Source organism: Erithacus rubecula, assembly GCF_903797595.1.
Source record: "Erithacus rubecula genome assembly, chromosome: 3".
NCBI lineage: Eukaryota > Metazoa > Chordata > Aves > Passeriformes > Muscicapidae > Erithacus > Erithacus rubecula.
The window spans coordinates 65224692-65244955 of NC_136689.1; the positions used below are offsets into that span (position 1 = coordinate 65224692).

At 40.8% G+C, this 20264-nt stretch overlaps 1 protein-coding gene across 2 annotated transcripts in view; it reads left to right on the forward strand.

Annotated features, from left to right (window-relative positions):
- F13A1 (coagulation factor XIII A chain) overlaps positions 1-19283 on the forward strand; it is a 57250-nt gene extending 37967 nt beyond the window's left edge. For both annotated transcript variants that reach the window (XM_079302107.1, XM_079302108.1), the window contains exons 9-15: positions 4925-5028; positions 5798-5886; positions 6730-6883; positions 7440-7727; positions 11670-11830; positions 14685-14821; positions 18742-19283. In XM_079302107.1, the coding sequence (XP_079158233.1) occupies positions 4925-5028; positions 5798-5886; positions 6730-6883; positions 7440-7727; positions 11670-11830; positions 14685-14821; positions 18742-18886 (1078 nt within the window). In that variant the 3' untranslated portion in view covers positions 18887-19283. The remainder of the gene's footprint in view (positions 1-4924; positions 5029-5797; positions 5887-6729; positions 6884-7439; positions 7728-11669; positions 11831-14684; positions 14822-18741) is intronic.
- The last annotated feature ends 981 nt before the right edge of the window (positions 19284-20264 follow it).

Here is a 20264-nt window from a genome sequence, read left to right on the forward strand (position 1 = left end):
TAAGATCCTACTCAGCCTTCCTCTCTTCAGACTGACCAGTCTCAGCTGCCTTTGTTTCTTCTCCTGTACAGTCTGTGTTGTAACAGCCATTCCTTCCAGTTTTCTGTATCAGCAAACTTTCTGAGGGTACAGTGAGTCTCGTAATCCTGGTCATTAATGAAGCTGTTAAACAGTGTCTGACCCAGTATCAACCCCTGGGCTACACAACTAAGGACTAAGCTCCAGCTGGGGTGATCACTACTGATCACAACCCTCTGATCCCAGCAATTCAGCCAGTTTTCAATATATCTTGCAGTCCATTTGTCTAGTGTACACTTCAAAGGTTTGTCTGTGAGGATGTTCTGGGAGATGGCACTAAAGTCGGAAGGACCAACCTCCATGCACTGGTCTCTCCTTTGTCCTTTTAGCCACTCATTTCATCAGAAAAGGCTCTCAGGTTTGTCAGGCACAGCTGGCTGCTTGTAAATCCATGCTGACTACTGCCAATCACCTAGTCCTTAAAATGTTTTCCAGAAGAACTTGCTCTATAACCTTCTAGGAGATCAAAGGGAAGCTGACAAGTCTTTCTCTCCCTGGATACTCCTCTCTCTTGAAGAATAGAGCAATATTTAATTTCCTCCAGTCCTCAGGAACTTCCTTCAATTACCATGATCTTTTGAAGATAGATATGAGTGGTCTTGCAGTGACATTGGCAAGCTCCCTCAGCATTTTTTATGAGATTACATCATATTTTCCATTAGATCTATTGTACTTGTGTACTTGTGCTCAGTTTATTTAACTGTTCTCTATCTTGTTACTTGTCTTGTTTTCATTATTCCAAACCTACACACTGGTCTCAAGGGCTGTGATTCCTGAGAGCAAATCTTGGCAGTAAAAACCAAGGTAAAGAAGACACTGAATGCCTTCTAATCAACAGGTAGCCTTTTGTGTTCAAGAGCAGAGCCACTTTCTGTAGGCTTCCTTTTGGCACTGATTTGATTGTGTTTCTTGCTGCTCTTCATGTCCCTTGACATACTTGGTTTGCTCTGTTCTGGTTTTCCTATACCTGTGCCTGCATGCTCAGACAGTGACTCTGTATTCCTCCTGGTCACCTGTCCCCACTCCCTCCTCTTTCCTCAGCACCGTTTTTTTTTAATGGTTGAGTTTAATTGGGACCACCTTGTGGCCTTGTGCCACTTTTGGTTGATTTCCTATACACAAGGATGGACCATTCCTAAGTCTAGAGGAGGTGACTCTTGAGAAACAACCATCTCTTCTGCTGCCTCCCATGGGATTCTTCCAAACAGGACATTAAACATGTTAAATTCTACTCTCCTGAGATCCAGAGCTGTGGTCCTGCTATTTGCCTTGTTGCCTCCTGTTAGTATCCTTGGGCAGTTTTGCATGTTATCTGTGAGACAGAAGGACCTCAGCATGTCTCATGGGGCTAGTCCTTTTATGGCTCAGAGAGCTTCTGAGACCTCCTCTTCCTATAAAAGATGTGAATCAAGAGCCAGTGACTGGGCACCTCAGTGCTCCATCCATACATACCCAGTAATGGATCATTGCTATGCTTTACAGTGTTCACTGTCTCATCACTTGTCTCCTTCCCCTAACCTGATCCATGAAATACATCCCACCAATTTTTAACATTTCTTTTTACTTCCCTACCTCTATTTTTTCCCAGCTATTTCCCAAGACTTCTTAATTTAATTTCTTTTTCCCTGCATTCTTTTGGGACAGGGTCAGATCATCCAAAATCATCCTAGTCCCGATGAAATCCATACACAGTTTGGCTCTAGCATTTCACCCTTCCATCCTACATTACTTTTCCTTGGCTTGATAACTTTCTAAACTGCTTTGTTTATCCTTCTATCTTCTCAGCACATTTATTAGTACATGGTGCACATAACCCTTTGGGCATGACTTAATATATACACCTCTTTTCATTTCTCCTCTGTGTCCTTTATTTTCATTACTCTGTAACACTCCTTGGTAGCCCACATGCTGACTTGTAATGACTTGTGTCTTAACCCTGATTTTATTTTTAATGTCTCTTTTATTTCTTTTTTTTTAAGAGGACAAACTCAAGGTATTTATAATGATTTTTTTAATGTGCATTTCTCACTTTTATTTATAATCTCTTGCAAACTGGAAGCAAAGCTCTTTTTCTTTATTAATATATCATTTCTATTTTACTCTAGTCTTGTACTGCTGGAGCTGATCTATCTTCAGGTCTTAAATACTCTCAGACTTCAGAGATACTTGGAGCCAGGATTTTTAGTCCAATCAATCTCTGAGTGTGGGGCTCCCTCTGAATGTTATCTGACATTTATTTACTTTTATTAAAGATTGTCTTCTCCCTCAGGATAGGAAACACCACCACCAACAACAAAACACCCATAAAAAATTACACAGACTTTGCAAAACGTTTTTTTTATAAATCTGGCCGGATTTGGGCCATCAGTACTGTCTGTTCTCCTTGTCTTTCTTAATGATGATATAAAGATACTTTAAAAATATTTATTTTGGATGGAAATCAAGACTCACTCCTACTGTGAGGTCCAGGCAGATCAGTATCAGAATCTCACTGGGAGTTTTTTTATGTCACCCAACCCCATGGGATTTCATCCGTGTCCAGGCATGTGGAGAAAGCCCTTCTGAGATCTCTGCTCTCCCATTTACTTCCAGATCACTTTGCTCTAATTTCTCAACAATATTATCAGTGTTTGACCCTAGCAGTCTCTCCTGACCTCAATGCCTGAACCTGTTAGCTCATAAAAGGGCAGCAGCTGCTTCCAGCATGTGCCTGTCCCATAAGCAATACGAACTACAGTTCTTGAATTGTCTTCCAGGCATAAAACCCACCTGGTCATCTTTTATTAATTTCCCAATTGCTTTGTTTAGTCTATCCGTAATTATCTCTGTAAATATTTAATGGTCACTACATTGATCTCTATTGCCACTCTTGCTTTCTTTAATGTCTCAGGCTTGCTGTAGAATACAAGAATTATAGAATCAACAATTTATGGCCACAGAATCAGCTCCTCAGCTATGCTCACCTCTATAGGGAAGTTTCTGCTACTTTTGGAAAGGCAAATGTTTCCCTCATTCTCCTTTCCTTAATGCTCACTGCTCTGAAGTGTCTTTCTGTCCATTCACACTCAATATCCTTATGTGTAGTTGTTATTTGCATGGCAACAGACCTAAAGAGATTGCCATCCTGTTGTGTCCAGCACTTCACCAATAGGAACTGGAAAGAAAGGTCCTGTACCTAAGATGAATACAGGAAAAAGTACAGAAAAACTGTGTTACCTAATTAAAGGACTGAAGCAGATGAGCCATTTTCCACAGTTACCCCCCTCCCAGCCTTGTTTTTATCCTTTCCTTTTCCTGCTCTTCAGGTTCTTCTTTCTCAGAATGCAAAGCCAGTGACACATCTGGCTTTGATTCGAAGTGAACCAGTGAAGGCTTCAGGGCAGGGATTGTCTTTCTCATATGTTGGCATAGCAGTTTGCAAATACCCACCTTCCATGAAGTGTGTCCCCATTCTCAGGTAGCCCTCAGCAAAGTTCTGGGAGCATGATTCAGCACTGACTACTCTCAGCAGCATCAAAAATTCTCTGAGTGTGCGTCATTTTCCTTGAATAATTCCTTTTTCTGAAGTGCTGCTTCATTAACTCTCCTAACTGACAAGTTTTACCCTGATCCAAGCTTTCATTTCCACTTTGAAATGTCTTGTTAGACAAGCTTCAGATCCTTCTGACTCTGCTCCATAGCTGGTTTTCACCTATTATTAATGAAATGGTCAGAGTTTAACAATCCCCATTTTGGTTGCTAATATCATTGCGTGTACTAGAGGCTATATCAGCAGCTACACAGATGTAATTTTATTCAGATCTGCTGTAGGATATGTATAATTTGCAAGCAAAATTGCCCCTTTGTCTACTCTTTCCTTCTTTTTATTTTTTGCAATAATGAAATTGAAACATTTTGCAGGCTTTACTGCGAGACCCTCTTTCCAGATAATCTTTTTTTTCTTGCTTGTACACTCCCTTGAGCATCAATAGCACTGCAGGAAGTTACAACATCAGTCCATCTTTTCTGCTCATCTTTGAAATACCTAGGGCAGACTGTGATGGTACTCTACTGTTTTTTTTTTTAATTCTCCTAAGCACCCAGCCAAGTGAGAATGTTTTAACCCTGAGCACCTAGATGAGCTGCTCTCAGAATTTTATCTTTCAGGTCACTGTCCTGGGCCCTAAAAGTTGTCCACAGAGGGTTTTGTGAAAAGATGTATGTTTTAGGAGAAATCATGCATTGGCATGACACACAGGGGAAAAACTTATCAGGAATCCACAGTGAACATAACTCTAGAAAGGCTATGCAGGGTCTTTTTTCTCAACCAACAGGGAAGCCAGCAAAGCATGCTTGTTTTGAAAACAAACCTGCACAATGTGCATTGGGGAGTTGATCCTGAATCTCTTCATAAGAGATGCCAAAGCATCAATCTGAATAATTATAAAGCAGACCATGTTTCATTGGCTTGAAGATTCAAAGTTTGCTTTAGCAGGCAGATTGAAGTGGAGGTGTCTGGCTCGAAAGGGATTCTAGTTTGTGTAGCTTTTCATATACCCCAACAATCTTCAAACACTGGCATATTTTCTGAGACATTTACACTCAGAACACATTAGAAGAAACAAAAAAGTTTCTTCAACTTGCAGTCAGGAAATTGCAATGAAGGATTGTGGCTTCTGGGTTTTAACAGATAGGTACCAAACTTACAGACCTAAAAATCTGTTCTCCTAAAAGAGTCAAGTTTTTTATCCCTGAATTGGCAAACAATGTTATTGAAGCAATGCCAGGACATAAATACACAGGATTTGTTTTGGTCTGTGTGCTTCTTTCCAAGAATTTGATATACTGGTCCCATCTCTTGTCTAAGGAATTATCATTGCTGGAACGAAGCTTGGATGACCAGACCTGACCTTCCTGTGGGTTTTGGAGGATGGCAGGTTGTTGATGGGACACCTCAAGAAACCAGTGATGGTAATATTGCTTGCAGTCCTTCCCAACTCCCTTTCTAATGTTTGGAATCTCTGTTTCAAGCAATGAGCTGATGATAGCTGAGCCAGTGGCACCTGGCACCATATGGCCAATGACAACTTCCTTAGCCAAATAACCACATTCACCTCAGGGCCTTCTGATTTGTTTTGAACTCTAAAATAAATCTGCCCTTATTATAACACTGCTCATGAAGCCCTGGGACACAAAGTCCTGCATGAGAAAGGCCCTGCTTGGTACAGAAGATATGTAATCCTGTTGCCAGAGATGGTTTCTCACATTTTAGAGTGTCTATACAGGAGCCTGATCAAATTAATTCTCCTTTACTTTACACAGCCCTAACTAAACTACATGAGCAGGCAGTAGTTAGAAGAGAAAAAAAGTGAAAAGCCACTGCTCTTTCTTTCCAGTCCTTTTTAGTGAGATCTTTCTCAGCCTGTGGTGTACCTGAGTCCTCCCAAAATTATCTGTTTTAACCAAAACCAGCTGTAACTGTATTTCAAGCACTTGAGACTTACATTGGATGTTATAGTGCCATTAAAGGTACTGAGCCACCAGGCTGTTCTAGACTTGAGTCTGTATTATCTACAGAGCTGATAGCAAAATTAAGCTTTTTGCTTCTTGGCCAGGAGTTCCAGTAAACTATTAGAAGATTTCCTCAAACCCCAAGAATTCTTTTTCTTTGAGAAAATACAATATTTTTTCATGTTTTTAAATTATTTAGTCTCTCACTTTGTCTGTCTTCTCCCCATAGGTATGTACAGGTGTGGTCCAGCCTCAGTTCAAGCCATTAAACATGGTCATGTTTGCTTCCAATTTGATGCTCCTTTTGTCTATGCTGAGGTACATATATGAAAAATTTTACTGCAATGAGTGATACCAGCAAAATCATAGTGAAACAGAAGATAGAGCTCCACCTCAATTTATGGATTGACAAATTACTTCATTTATACTTCATATCACAGAGCAATCTCAGTATATTTTGACATGCCAGCAGGTGTGATATGGCTCTAATGAATGACAGAGGTTTCTCTAATCTCTGCTCCCCAATGAATAATAAGAAAAAGCTGCTCTAACTTAATCAAAACTTCAGGCTGTGGTCATTTTCCCTCCCAAGGTACAGCTATTCTGAATGGGCCACTAGCTCTAACTGCTCATTCTCTTTGCCCACCACTTTCCTTTTGGCTGCTGTGGGTCGTGGAGATCTCACATGGGTGATTTGACTGACAGATCTGAGAGGGAAATATCTCAATAAGGAGGTAGAGGGCCTGGTCTGGAGTTTTAACCTCTTGCATCACCAGAGCAGGAATGCCCAGAATTGCAACACTGCAGGAAAAGTTTCTCTCTAATTGAATTATAAATGGCTTAGGACAGAAAAGAACGAAGGTGTTTTAGCTATTAAGCATTCTGCTCTCTATTTCTAAAGCTTTTTGGTAAAAGAAATGTGTTAGTCCTCCCCAAATTTCAATGACCTCTCTGCAGTTTTGTAAAGTTTACATTCTGTCATTCTGGAGCTGTGACTAGCAAAATGCATCTCAGCATACGACTAATTTTAAACATGAAATGTTGATGTTGGTAATTAGTAGAACTTCAAGTCAATGTGTCATTATTTTAGGGGAGATAGGCTGACTTTTCTTCCTGTCTCTAGTTCCATATATCTTAATCTTCTTTCATTGAATTTCACAGGTGAATAGTGACATTTTTTACACAAGAATGGAGAAAAATGGAGCCCAAGTGGTAGAAAAAATTGACACAACCCATATTGGGCAGTTGATTGTGACCAAGGAAGTTGGAGGTGATGGAATGGTGGACATTACCGAAGAGTACAAGTTCAGAGAAGGTAACCTGAAGTGACCTGGGACCATGTGGATCTAGACTTGTCTCAGTCAGACCCTGGATGATGGCTTGGAAACCTCGGTCACTGAGGGAGCTTCATGAAAAGCTGCCAAAGTGCCTTCAGGAATTCTATTTGTAACTCCATTCCAGAAACACTGTAGACGGCTTGATCATAAAGCACAAACAGAGCACAAATTTTCCCACTCTAAAATGCTTTAGACTAAATAAGCTGTAGTGAAAATAAAGGCTAGTCATGGAGCAACTCAAAGCATCCAAAACAATTCAAAGCTTTCTGTAAAGATGTTTAAATGTCCCTAATTCAGGCCAGATGTTCACAGAGAGTAAACCATTGATGGGAATTCAGCTACATCAGTTTGTCTGATATGGCTTTAACACCAACTCCCTTGGCAGATGTGAAGTTCTTCCACTGCTAGTGTTACCCCAGGAGGGTTCACTGTCCTCATCCACTCATTTCAGCTACTACAAACTGTGGAAGACACACCCTTGTGATCAGTAGATGGGCTAACACTGCACTTCTGTTTCTTTTCATTCATTCCTAGGCTCAGACGAGGAGAGACTGGCTCTTGAGACTGCTGTGATGTATGGTGTTAAAAAGCAAAGTGTCCAAGACACCACGTACCAGCCACAGACAGATGTTGACATGGACTTCCAAGCACAAAAGGCAGTCCTTGGCAGTGACTTTAAAGTCACTATAACTTTCAGGAACAAGAGTGGCAACTCCTACACTGTAACTACCTACCTTTCAGGCAACATAGTGTTTTATACAGGAGTCACAAAAAGTGAATTCAAGAAACACTCTTTCAGTGCAAAACTGGAACCCTCTTCATGTAAGAATTGCATAGTTGTTTTCTGTGTTATTAACTGCTAGTTTTTTTCTGTTTTATTAACTGTCACCAGTGTTTCCACCCATGGGTAGAACCAATTCTAGTAGCTAGGGGTAGGATATTCTATTTGGCATCAGAAGGATCCACTCCCTACCCTGGACTGGATATCAGGGTCATTTAAAGCTGAGGCTGTTTACTTCAGGCTGTTTCTCCCTGCATAATGCTCTTTTACCAAGCTGCACATCTGGAAATTGTTAATTTTTTCTTCTTTAGTACAAAAGAAATCAAAAGAGCACAAGTATTAAGCAGCAAGGTATTGTTTTTCCTTTGAATTCCTTTATTTTTCTAGCAGTGTCTCAGCAAGTGAAGGGGAAGTTCTGGTTCCACAGGGTGTCATGTACAGAGACAAAAAGGTTTATTTCTTGTCTTACCTGGTAGAAGTTGACAAGTTCTGAGCAGATTCAAGTGAATATCTGGCTTTGGAGGACTGTGCAGTTCAGGATTTCATATTTACGGTGATCTAAGAAGTTTAGATGAAATGAGAATGTGCCACAATAGAGCAGGGACATTTGTCAGCTGGGCAGGGACACCAAAGGTGAGTTATCTCATCAGAGAAGGAATTCCTGGCAGTGTAGCTCAGGAGGCTGTGGGCAGGTTTTTGTACTGCTCAAAGTAGGGAAGAGGAATGTTCTTGTATTTAAACCTAGACACAATCCATTTCCTGTCAGCCACTGCAGCAGGTGTTTAGGACCTGCTGTACTTCCAATGCTGCCTAGAAGGCTCTGGCAACAAGTGGCTGCCAATAACTTGTTCTCCTGACAGGCCTGTGTCCTTGGTCAGTGCTTCCAGCTCAGCAAAAGTGATGACAACTTTGGACATGAAATAGAGAATCAATTGAGTTCCCTACTGAGACAGTCAGCAGCCATGACTTTGCCTTCTAGACACTGCTACTGGGCAAATCAATCTTTCTGAGTGCAGCAGGAGTTTGGGAGCCCAAAGGTTGGGCCTCCTGAGCTGGGTCTGCTGCTGGATCACAGCAATCCTGGCTGACCTCTGAGCTTCCTGTCTTGTCTATCTCATCCCAGCTCAAGACACACTGTGAGCTCTCTTTCCTCAAAGAGGATGAGTTTTGTCTCTGTGAGAAGCCTCCATAGAACCACAGCTCCTATCAAGCCACAAAAAACCCCCAAACAATCTTCAGCTTTATTTCTCACTTTGTGCATCTGAAACTGCACATTTTACTTGGAGCTGATTTTTCTGCAGAAGTAGAAGTCCATTAATAAGGATCTACTGGTAAAGGTTAATGAAACTTCCATCTCCATCCTGTAACAAAACCCAAAGAGATCCTTCCTGATTCTTTCTAACTCTGTGGATCATTTGCAGGGGGCCTGGAAATGGGCATTAGGTTGTTCTAATACATGCTATCAAAACACAGGGTGAGGGTTTATAGTGACTTACATCAGTTTCTAAATATCTGATCTGAAATACTGCAAAACGTTTGGAGGCTTGAATAGGTACAGTAAAAAAAATCTGTTTCAATAGTCTTAGTCTAAATTCTATGCCACCTCTTTGATGAGGGAAAATTCAGTCATCTTGCAGGATAAGTGTCTGCTACATTTTCTGGCTGTGATTTGTGCATGGTTCCAGGACTTAATTTATGTCTGCTCTTGTATCAAAGGTCTGTGTAGGGTATTAATACCTAAAATACAGTTTCTGCAGTGCTTTGAGGATCACCTGGCTCCTCTCTGCAAGAAATGGAATTAATAGATGTTTAAACATCACTAAGCATCATAATTCATTTTTTCTAAGTTAAATAAATGGTAAGAAAAAAACTTCTTGAAATAGTGCTGGAAACTGAATTGAGTGGTGGTGAGTGAGCATAGACTGGGGAGAGGGACCTGAAAGAACAGAATATGGGTTTTTATGTATGTGTACTAAGAGTACATCCCCATCACTGCTTCTGGACAATAAGACATCTTTTAAGTTTTCCCACTTTTCACAGTGGGAATTTGCTTATATCTGAGCTACAGTCATCAGCTTGTGGAGCACTCTGTTCTGCAACAGGACAAAAACTCCTCACAAACGACAACATTTCTGAAGGTGTGAAGGTGGTACATGAAATTTGAGCATGAATTCTTTCACCTTTTCCTTGGAAAGAAGTACATGTGGAATCAGGAATAGTGTCTGAGCAGGTGGGCAGTGTGAAGGAAGGTAGTGTGATTATCTGCAAGTGCATGACAACAATCTGTCAGGGATGTAATGGGAGTGTACCTTATGAGGCATTCAAGCTGGATTTGTAGGCTTTGTTCAGGGCAAGAAGTGAGAGTATGTATATATATATAGATATGACAAAAAATTACAATGCTAAACAGATGTATTAAAGGCATTCTTCCAGCCTAAAATACTGAGGTAAGCTAAGTTTTCAAACAGGAAAAGGAATTATTTTCAGAATAATGATTAAAGGAATTGTGTGGGTTGAGAACATCTTTGAGGATTTGAATAGCTTAAACCTTCCAGTGCCTTCAAAGGTGCTCTCACATCTACTGAGTTATATTTAGTTTTCTCTATTTTTTTGAAAAACTGTGAGGCAACTCAGTGTTGTGTCTCCCTTGGCTTTCCCAGATGCAGTAAGTGGTACTGACAACTTATCACCACAACCAGTGCTAAGGCAATGGAAGTCTATTGTTCTTTTTTTTCTTCAGTGATTAAATTTAAACAGAAAAGTTTGTCTTTTCTTCCACTGTAAAGTGAATGTCTCCTGGTTTGTAACTAATTTATTTACTTATTTATTTCTCAGATGAGGAATACCTTGCCTGATTTATAATTTACAGTTAAGGGTATTATGGGGAATTCTTCTACACAAGATAAAGAGTGAGAGACAAGGAGCAGGAGCACATGAAGTAAATTTAAGGCTGGCCTAGTAAATCCAGGTCAGGTGGCCACCAAGGGAATAGCTTTGAAACCAAATCAAGGAACAAGTTTTGATGTGAGAGCATCAAAAGAGCAAAAAGGGGTGAATGTCATTTACCCAACTGAGTTCAATTATCTCAGTGTTTACAGTGTATGTCACAAATACAATACAAATAACGGATAACAGTAATCATCACAGGTAACAGATGGGAGATCTTGATGTGTTTACTAGGGTTATAATGAATGTTTATAGAGGGAAGAGCTCCAGGCCTATATATTTGCCTGGTCAGTTAGTTACCAGGTCTGATTCTCTGCATCACATTTTCACACCATTGTTGGCCTGGGAATTGCAGTTCAATATAGTTAAAATTAATGATTCCCTGCTTCTCAACTGTCTAGCCTACAGGGACTTGTTCCTTCCAATAATTATTGTCAGAGAGCACGTGAAAGCTCTCTGGAGGGCATGCTGGTGACAGGAAGACCTTGCTAAATTTTGCAGGCATGTCCAGTGTAGAACAAAGGCAGATATCCAGCCATGTCATGGAGAGCAGGTGACCTCCCAGGTAGCTTACATGGGCCCACACTCACAGTTTCTATTTTGGTGGCATCCCTGTGCCAAGAATAGAGGCAAAGAAAGAACAGGAGTAAATTGAAAGAGAAAACATTTACAGGAATGACACTCAAAAGCTGTTTTGAACATTTGTGCCCAATAGATATGTATTTCCAGCCTTCCTTCTCATTTATTTTGTGGTAGCACCTAGAAACTTTTGACAGTGACCTGGCCCATACTGAGGGTACTGGGCAGGGGCTGTGCCCAAACCCAGCCCTTGCCCCTGGAAGCTCACAGCCTAAACAGAAAGAGGGAAAAATTAGAGAAGAAATGGTATAGTAAAGAAATTAAGTTCATTTGGGGAAAAAAAAAATCAAAGCCATTCTTTGGTTCGTAAACCACTTTTTTCCAACTGCTCCATGGGAAGAGCAGTTAGTGGTTCGATTGCTTCAGATGCCTTTTTTGTTTCCTGTGTCTCCCCTCAGCCAGCTCTTTCAACATAGTGATCAAATCGAGCGAGTACATGAGCGAGCTGCTGGAGCAAGCCTCCTTCCACTTCTTTGTGACTGCGCGGATCAACGAAACCGGGAGGATCCTGGCCCTGCAGAAGGCAGTAATGCTGGAGATCCCCTCCCTGCGCATCAAGGTAGCTCAAGGCTGTGGTGGAAGGGATGTGAGCTCTATAAGGGTGTTGCACTGACTTGTGGGGCAGAGGAGTGTGTGTGTTTATGAGCATTAGAGCATCTGACATGGACCTTGCAGAGCAGTGGCTGGCTGGAGTGTGTGAGGGTGTACAGGTACATCATATACTGCATTGAGTGACCTGCACTGAAGAGAGAGGCTGGCAGCAGCACTGGTAGCAAAGAGCTGAAATTATCTCAGTGGAGGAAAGAGAGGGAAACATCTGAGAAAGCTGAAAGAACTCTAAGGGTAAGAGAGATTTAACACTCAAGTCACTCAAGTTCTTTAACTACTTCAGAAGTCCATTATATTTAAAACAAGACAGCACAGGGACCTCTTGCTGGAGAATGAAGAATACTGCTAATGAAGTGATTTTCCTAGGAGAGCTTCTGAGAAGTTTCTCCAAACTTTAATGGTCAGCACTGATTTGGGACAATATCTTGGGATTTCAGTGTTTTGATGCCACTCTGAATGTACTGTCACTGGTGTTCCCTGAAAGTTGAAGCATTTCTGCAGACAGTGGTGTGGCACCTATGAAAATGGAGAAAAGGAATGCTTGTGATATCACAAGGAGCCTATATTGCATAGACAAGCCATTTTAACTCAAGTGGGATTATTTAACAATCCACTTTAACTGGGATTTAAACTTCTTAATTCATAACCAAGCATCCAATTAAATTGCATTGTTTTCAAAAGCACCAATCCTTCATCTGCTTTGAATGATGGAATTTGGATCTAAGGTTTTCCTAATACTTGAAAAAAAAAAAATCAGAACATATGATCAGGAAGCTTTATATATGCATGAACACAGCTCTGTAAAATTCAGGACCTTGAAAGAAATCTAACTTTATACAACTTTTCCCCTCTATATATTTATTTGAAAAAATGCTCAGGTTTCCATATAATCATTTATGTAGCAACTGCAGCCTTATTAAAAAAAAAAAAAAAAAAAAAAAAGCAGAAATATGGATCAAGATTACAGCAAAGTTTGCCAAAAAATCTACTCTGCTTTATAGTCTTTAGAAATACCGTGGTATTCTGATCAGATAATTGTATTTTCAAACAAAATGTTTTTGGTTTACTGAGCATTCCAGAGAAGAGGTAAACAAGACAAGTAAATCCTACTTCAAATACCCGTTTTCAATAACCAAATTTTAAAGGTAAAGAATTCTTTCAGTTCAATACTTAAAAAGAACATCATCATCTCAGATTTTCAACTTCAAAATAGTTTATTCTCCCTGCTGCTCTGAAGAAAGGATTTTTAGCATATAGACTTAGGCTGTTGTCCAAAACCCAAGTTTTTGAGTAAAACTAAGTTCCTCTCTTTTCTATTTCTTTGTGATATATGAAAATACACTGAAATTTTAAAAACTGGATTTTAAAGAGGGGAGGTGTGTATGTGCATGTGTGTGAGTATGTATTGATAGAGGAAATTTTGATTTATTGCTTTAAAAAAAAATTGAGATAGTTTATCTGTTTAGTTTTCTTGTCAAGTTTTTTCAGTGACTGGCAGACCAAATTTCTTCATGCAAAAGTGAAAGAGAAGAATAAAAAAAAACGTATCTCCTATGATGTCTTCAAATGCACCTTTGATCTTTCTCTGTTGGTCTAAGGAGATTGTCAGACCCAACACTTGAGGAAACTGCATCACATTTAGACCATAACCTTAAGACCAGGTTGCAAAAATAAGAACAGCAAATACTTTCCATGGTCTCACCTGCAAGTGTATGACTTCAGGATGATTTTGAATCACATCCAGTGATCTTAAATGGTCAACTGAAATGAAGAGGATCTCTAACTGAAATAAATAGGATCTCTAACTGAGCCAAGACTTCTGAAAATGCCACTGATGTCGTTTTGCACATTCAGTTGGCCAAATGCTGTTGAGAGCATGTTTGTATCTCCTCCTTTAATCCAGTTATTTTATTGTTTTTTGGCACAGAGTAATCCCTTAGACCAGAGTCTATGCAGCTTTTTGCAAATGTCATACTTCCTTAAAACACCACTTTAAATTTATTGACAAGGTACTTGTTTTTCTTAGTTACCTTTCTCAAGGCCCTTTAAATTAGTTGATGGACCATGAAGTGGGCTGGAAGGTCTGCCAGCCGTGAGTTGAAAACCCTTGCCTGAGCAAGAAACAACAAAAACAAGTACACATATTCTGTGAGAAATGCTGAATTTCTAGGGGGGGCTAAAGAACCCCAAATCCCATGTATGTAGCCATTGTTTAAAAATATATTTGTTTGGAGGTTTACTATTTTCCAGTGCAAAATGTACTGCTCTTTTGCTTACATAGGGTTTGGAGGAAAACTGGCCTTCCATAGAGCACACGTGCAGGTTTAGAAACCCTTCAGAGCACGAGAAGAGAATGCAAAAGCAAGAGGAAGATGGGCATGACAGTTTTGAGGATGCAACCACTTCAGCCTGGTGTTTCTAATTGAGGATAGTAAGACCTGCCCTTCTCTTCTAGAGCTAATGTCCTGGGCAGATCACTTCAATGCTGGTGGAGAGCCTGAGGAGCAGGGCAGAGTCTGGGAGAGAGGTCCCATCAGCTGGACTCACCCTCAGTTGGGCCCTCAGCTCCAGAACTGTACATGCACATTTCTGGTTTTCTTTGGAAAGGAGAGCCTGCCTCCTGATCTGCCATGTGGTTTGAGGGAAAATTGCAATGGGTGGAAAAATATGCCATCAAACAGTTTTCTTCTGACTAGGCTTCCTTGGCCCCGTGCTATGTTGTTGTGCTCTGTTCTTCTGCCTTGCCAGTACCACGTATCTGTCATTATCAGTTTCTGGTGCATTGTCCTTTCCTTGTCTTGCAGACCAAAGGTGAACTGGTAGCTGGTAAAGAAGCGTCTGTGGTTGTGGAATTCACCAATCCTCTGAAACAAACCCTGGAGAACGTCACACTCCGCCTCGAGGGACCTGGCGTGCTGAGAACAATAAAGAAGCAGTTCGGGTAGGGAAGAAAGCACAACCAGCTGGGAGCTTGTCCCCTGCTTGCTCACAGCAGGAAGCTCACAAGAGACACTTAACTAATGCTGTGCTGAGTAATTTAATTCAAACACTCTCTCTGTACATTAAAATCCAATACACAGGGGAGCTATAGGTCTCAATAGTCAGTAGAAGTCAGGCTATCCAGGGAGATTGTGAGAGCATTTCATCTGTTCAGTACCAGGGTTGAAGGAATTGGTAGTGTTTGTGGGTAGTTGCTAGTGCAGCCCAAGTTTACTTTTTCACTGTATTACATTGTTTTTAGCACTTGACAATAGCACCTACAAGCTGCTTTCACAGAGAGGAAGATTTATCCTGTGCTTGAAGTGTTTACTGCCGCTCACTCAGCATGTGCAAATCGAGTCCTGTGCTGTTTTTCAGAAAGGGCTTTTCTCTGCTCATGTTAATCATGATTATACAAGACGTTCAGGTACCTCAGATGATCTTTTCAAGCTCATGTCAAGACACAAAATGTGTGTTGTTTGCAGAGCCTGCTGGCATAGCGTGCTGCAGTGTGTGTGAGCACACAGCTCCCCCCAGTAGCTCCACTGCACTGGGCTACTCTGGCACACAGGCATGTGCCCAGCACAGGGCTCCCAGACCTGAAAGGAAAGCCACTTTCATTATTCTCAGAGTCACACCTTACACTGACACCATAATACCCCTACACTAGGCAAGTTGTAAATCCTCTTTCCATTTGAGTTCAGTGTAATGAGCTTAGCATTAGCCAAGGGTATGTAATGGAGAAACTTGGAAAAATTTTAGGCTATTGCTTTTTCCTGGGCATCTATCTATCTGTACTTAGTATCTATCATTACCTGAGCTGATGGTCCCCAGGTGTGTGTAAAAGGAGTTTGAAAAATTGCCTCTGCTTCAGCAGCTGCATAAATTGTCAGCATCCTCTGCAGCCAGCAGGGGAGGTCTGAGCCTGACTGCACCTGGGACAGGGATAAAAAGATCAAAACCAATCTCTAGAGTGGAGCTGATAGAAAAATAAGCGTGAAAGGGCAGCATACTGTGTTTGCTTTGTGCACATGGTATGTCACAGGTGCTACTGAGTATGACTCAGCATGGTCTGCAAGAGTTACACAAGTTGTGGCAATAGCCCTCATTGCTGCCCAGCTGTGCCAGCCTCCCCTGTTGTTCTGCATCCTTTTCTATCCAAAAGCTGCTGTGGACTGCACTCACCTTCAAGGATGCAGAAAGTATCAGGTGCATCAAAGGTACAAGAGTTAGGGGAGAAAAATGACTCATGGAACACACGTCATTTTCCTTAGAGTCACCATGTTTTCCCCTTTTCAGTAATGCCCTTGGCAGCACTGAAAATGGAAATGGATCAGCTTAGTCATTTTAAGATTTAGCTTCTCTGAGGTAGGATGCAGGTGATACACACAAAGGAGAGAGCAAGGGGCAGTTGTAGTTTATTTAAATAATAGTCGCATTTGTCTCCATGCATTCAAAGTGATAAATGGCTCCTGTGTGGTGATGGCTCAGCATATTATGCAGAATCATTCATCACTGAGTTCTTTCCTAGGAAAATCAGATCAGGGTGGCTTACTTCATTTGCAGAGAGAATTAAACACATTCTAGGATTTCCCCACCCTCCCAACATTTCCCTATTTACTAGGGACTGTTACATATGGGATGGGCCTTTTACAGTTCTGTGTGGGGATCAGACCTTTGACCTCTGTGTACTTTTCAGGTGACTTTTCTGTATCACTTGAATGGCTCCATAAAACTGGTCATGTGTGTCCCAGCTGATGCAACATTATTCTGGCAATGTAGTGGCCTGGGGGCTTCAGTCTTGACCATTCATAAAGTCTATATATAGATAAAGATATTGATATTTAGCTATTAGCCTCAGACAGATGAGGAGCATGAGTTATGGAAATGCCTTTGGCAGCAGCAGTTCTGACACAGGGCATAGTCTTTGCATGACAAATGAGAATTAACCAGGCAGTGATGGATAGTGCTAAAAGGATTATAGCCAAGCATACTTTCACACCAGCAGGTAAGTAATTTTGGGTGTTTCTAATGTCAAAGCTAAGCTATTATTAGTATTTGTAGTGAGAAGCAACTTGTTTTAGAAACAGGACAGTAGAGAGGCAGGAAAAGGTTTGGTTTCCCAGCACAGTAGTTGTCTTCCTGCACACACACACACACACACACACACACACACACACACACATATATATATATATACACATATATGTGAGAGATACATATTGATATGATAGCACTATAAAACAAAGATGCTAGTGCTACCCTCTCTCACTGGAGTACTGGGAAGTTGTGGCCCAAAAATCTTCATCCTTACAGAATCTGGCCCCCCAACTGCTCAAGCAGTATACTCTGCACAGCAGACTTGTAAAATATCTTCTTCTTATTCTATTCAGATAATCCCTTGCAGATAATTCCCATGAACTCTAAAAGCTATTTTACTTTCTTCAGCAATTGAAGTCATTGGTTTATCATAATTCCATTTTAGTGGGCATCTGGTGGATGCAAGCCAACCAGCTATGGGGAACAGAATCTCTCTCATTAATAACAAAGAGGAAAAGAGGGAAAACACTTGCTGGAAGCTGTCTGCATATGCTCACATTAAAAATATGATCTTTCTCTACATTTTTTTCTAAAAGTGGGTACATGCCCCAAGGTACCTCTATCTGTACATGCAAAATGCAATGCAGTGCCATGTAGAGATACCTAAGCTAATGTCTAAGGAGCTGGAATACCTCATTTAACAGGGGCAGACTTGCACTGAAACAGATATTCAGGTGGGAGGATTCCAGGCTAGCTCATTTAGAACTAATTAAGGTTTCTTGTCTCGTGGCAGCTTGTGCTAAGCCCGGGGAAATATTTCTGTCCTGACCCTGGCATAGGACATGGCACCTGAGAACCAAATCCTACCAGATGAGAATTTGAAACAGTGGCTGAAGTACAGACTTGCTTTGTTCTCACTTTGTTCAGTTGTTTTCAGGAGATTGTAGCCATATGAGATAAGAACAGTAAACTTAGAACCCTCTTACTTAATGCTGACGAAAATATAATTAATTTTCATAAACAGCTCCCCACTACACTACCTTGTCCATTGCTTCCTTTGGAGCAGTTGTATCGCAGCATCAACCAAACATAATCAATCAATCAATAAATATCAGCCTTCAAAATCTGCACACAGAAATTTTGAAAGCACTGAGAAAACACAGAAACCCCATACCTGAGGCTCTCCATGCATCTGAATTGTAGCAAAAAAAAATTGAAAATCAAGAACATTGCAAAATACTGTTGTTTTGTATATGAGTTATCAAGGGTCATACATAATGTAAAAGAGAAACCAACAACAGCAGGACTCCCAAGAATTCTTTGGCTTGTTTGTATGGACATGAAGAAGTCATCTGAAGGGGCCACTGAGGTCTGCTGAAGTGACAGGGAGGTTCAGGGTAGGTTACAGAGGGATTCAGCATCTCACAGGGTTTGCAGGGGTATGACCTGGACATTTGGACTTTTTAATCATGTAAGGAATCACCACCAGGCTGGTGATGACCAGAAAAAATGGAATTGTACATTAGAAAAAATGTGTGTTAGATATAAAGAACGTCATTCTGAAAGTGATCATGAGAGGAAGTGACAGGAGGCAGAAGAAAATGGATTCATTTTGGAAATTTAAAATTAGCCTGGAGGAAAGGCTTTAAAAGGGTCAGTTCTGAGAGGAATAGAAGATGGACAGAGTAATTTATATGACGTTTATGAGAATGAGTGAAACATAAAAAATTTGAGACATGTTATACTATCCACCTTCAGTTTCTCCAGTTGTGTGTCAAGTTGAGAGCACTGGCTGACTGACTACAGTATTCAAACTTTTCTTTTTTTTTTTTTTTTATTCAGGAGAATCCCAATGAACTCTACATTGACCTGGGAAGTAAAATTTTTCCCAATGAGACCAGGTTTACGGAAGCTGATTGCAAGCCTGAATGCTGATGCTTTGAGACATGTGTATGGTGAGCTGAATGTCCAGATTCAGAAACCATGAACCAAGGTGCTGCCTTCTTCTCTCATTTAGCTATATTTAAAAATATCATGGTAGGGAGTGGCTGATGAAGAGGTATAAATCTGATTATTGTTGTTTTGGTCATCCTTGTGCTGAAAAATTTATAAAGCAAATTAATTGGTGTGTCTGGGGAAAGAATAAAAAAGCACCTGGATGCTGAATGATTTAAAATTAGCTAAATGTAATTAAAGGCAATTCTAGGTCATATTATTCCTGTAGTTCACTTGTATTTATGGTCTTCTGCATTAGTGCTGTAAGGGAATTTGAAAAGCTCCATTCACCAGAGTAATCTGAACTTTAGTTTTAATTAAGGCCTAGTATTTCACTGAAAAGGGAAGGAGAAAATAAAGAACCCAGTGTTATAAATTTTTATACTGAATTACACAATGTTATGGTAGATCATTCAGGCTGCAATAGAAGGAGGTATTTCTAGCTAAAGGATCTGCTTTATTTTACAAATTAATAATGTTCTGGTTTGTGGACAGCTCACTTTGCTGGAAGCATCTCTCAGGATATTTTATCTCCAGAATATTCTCAGACCCTTGTTTTGTCTTGCAGTTTTCCTATGCTTTTTCTCCTACTCTCTCCTGTGTTCAGGCATTCACACATACTCACTTTATACCTTCATCAGACCCTATATGCAGTTAGTATGCTGTTCCTCTACTTTGCTGAGTGAAAATCCAGAGTTTTGCTGCCTCTGCTCAGAGTTTATCACACAAAACCTGCATTTGCTGGTCATATTTCTTGCATAAGGTGTGTTCTCTCTTCACCCTTCTCTGCCTTTTTTTTCTCTCCTGAGCCCACCCTGTAGACCCTTCTCCCACATGAGTGTGTCAGGAGTGTTTGCTGTCCCAGAGCAGTCCAGGCTGGCAAGTGGGGTGAAGGAAAGAGGAGAGGAGCAGAGAGCCTGAGGGTCTTCTCTGCCAGTGCCACAAGCCTAGCCAATATCCTGCACTGGAGCTGAGGGTGACTTTAGTCTAAAAATATGGGTATGTGTTTAAATTAAATCATGCCTGAACATTCCCAAGATCATGGCTAAAGCAGAATGAAGACCTGTAACATGAGTTACCCTGGGAATACTGAGGGACAGAAACTCATCTTGGAAAGGAATAAAGATGTATCCTGAGAGTCAGAAAGTTGCACATCCACAGCAACTCCTCCCCTCTGGCCACAGTGTGTGTGTAAGAGCAGATCAGGGGAGAAAGTTGAGCTTCTAAAGTTAAAAGGAGAATCTTGCTCTTTAAACCCTGGGGCTTTACTGGATTGCCATGTTTGGTGGTCTCAGTGAAAAGCAAGAGAGGTGTCCTTCCTTCTCCTCCTCTTGTTGCCACACACTGCTCATGGTACCTCCTGCAAAACC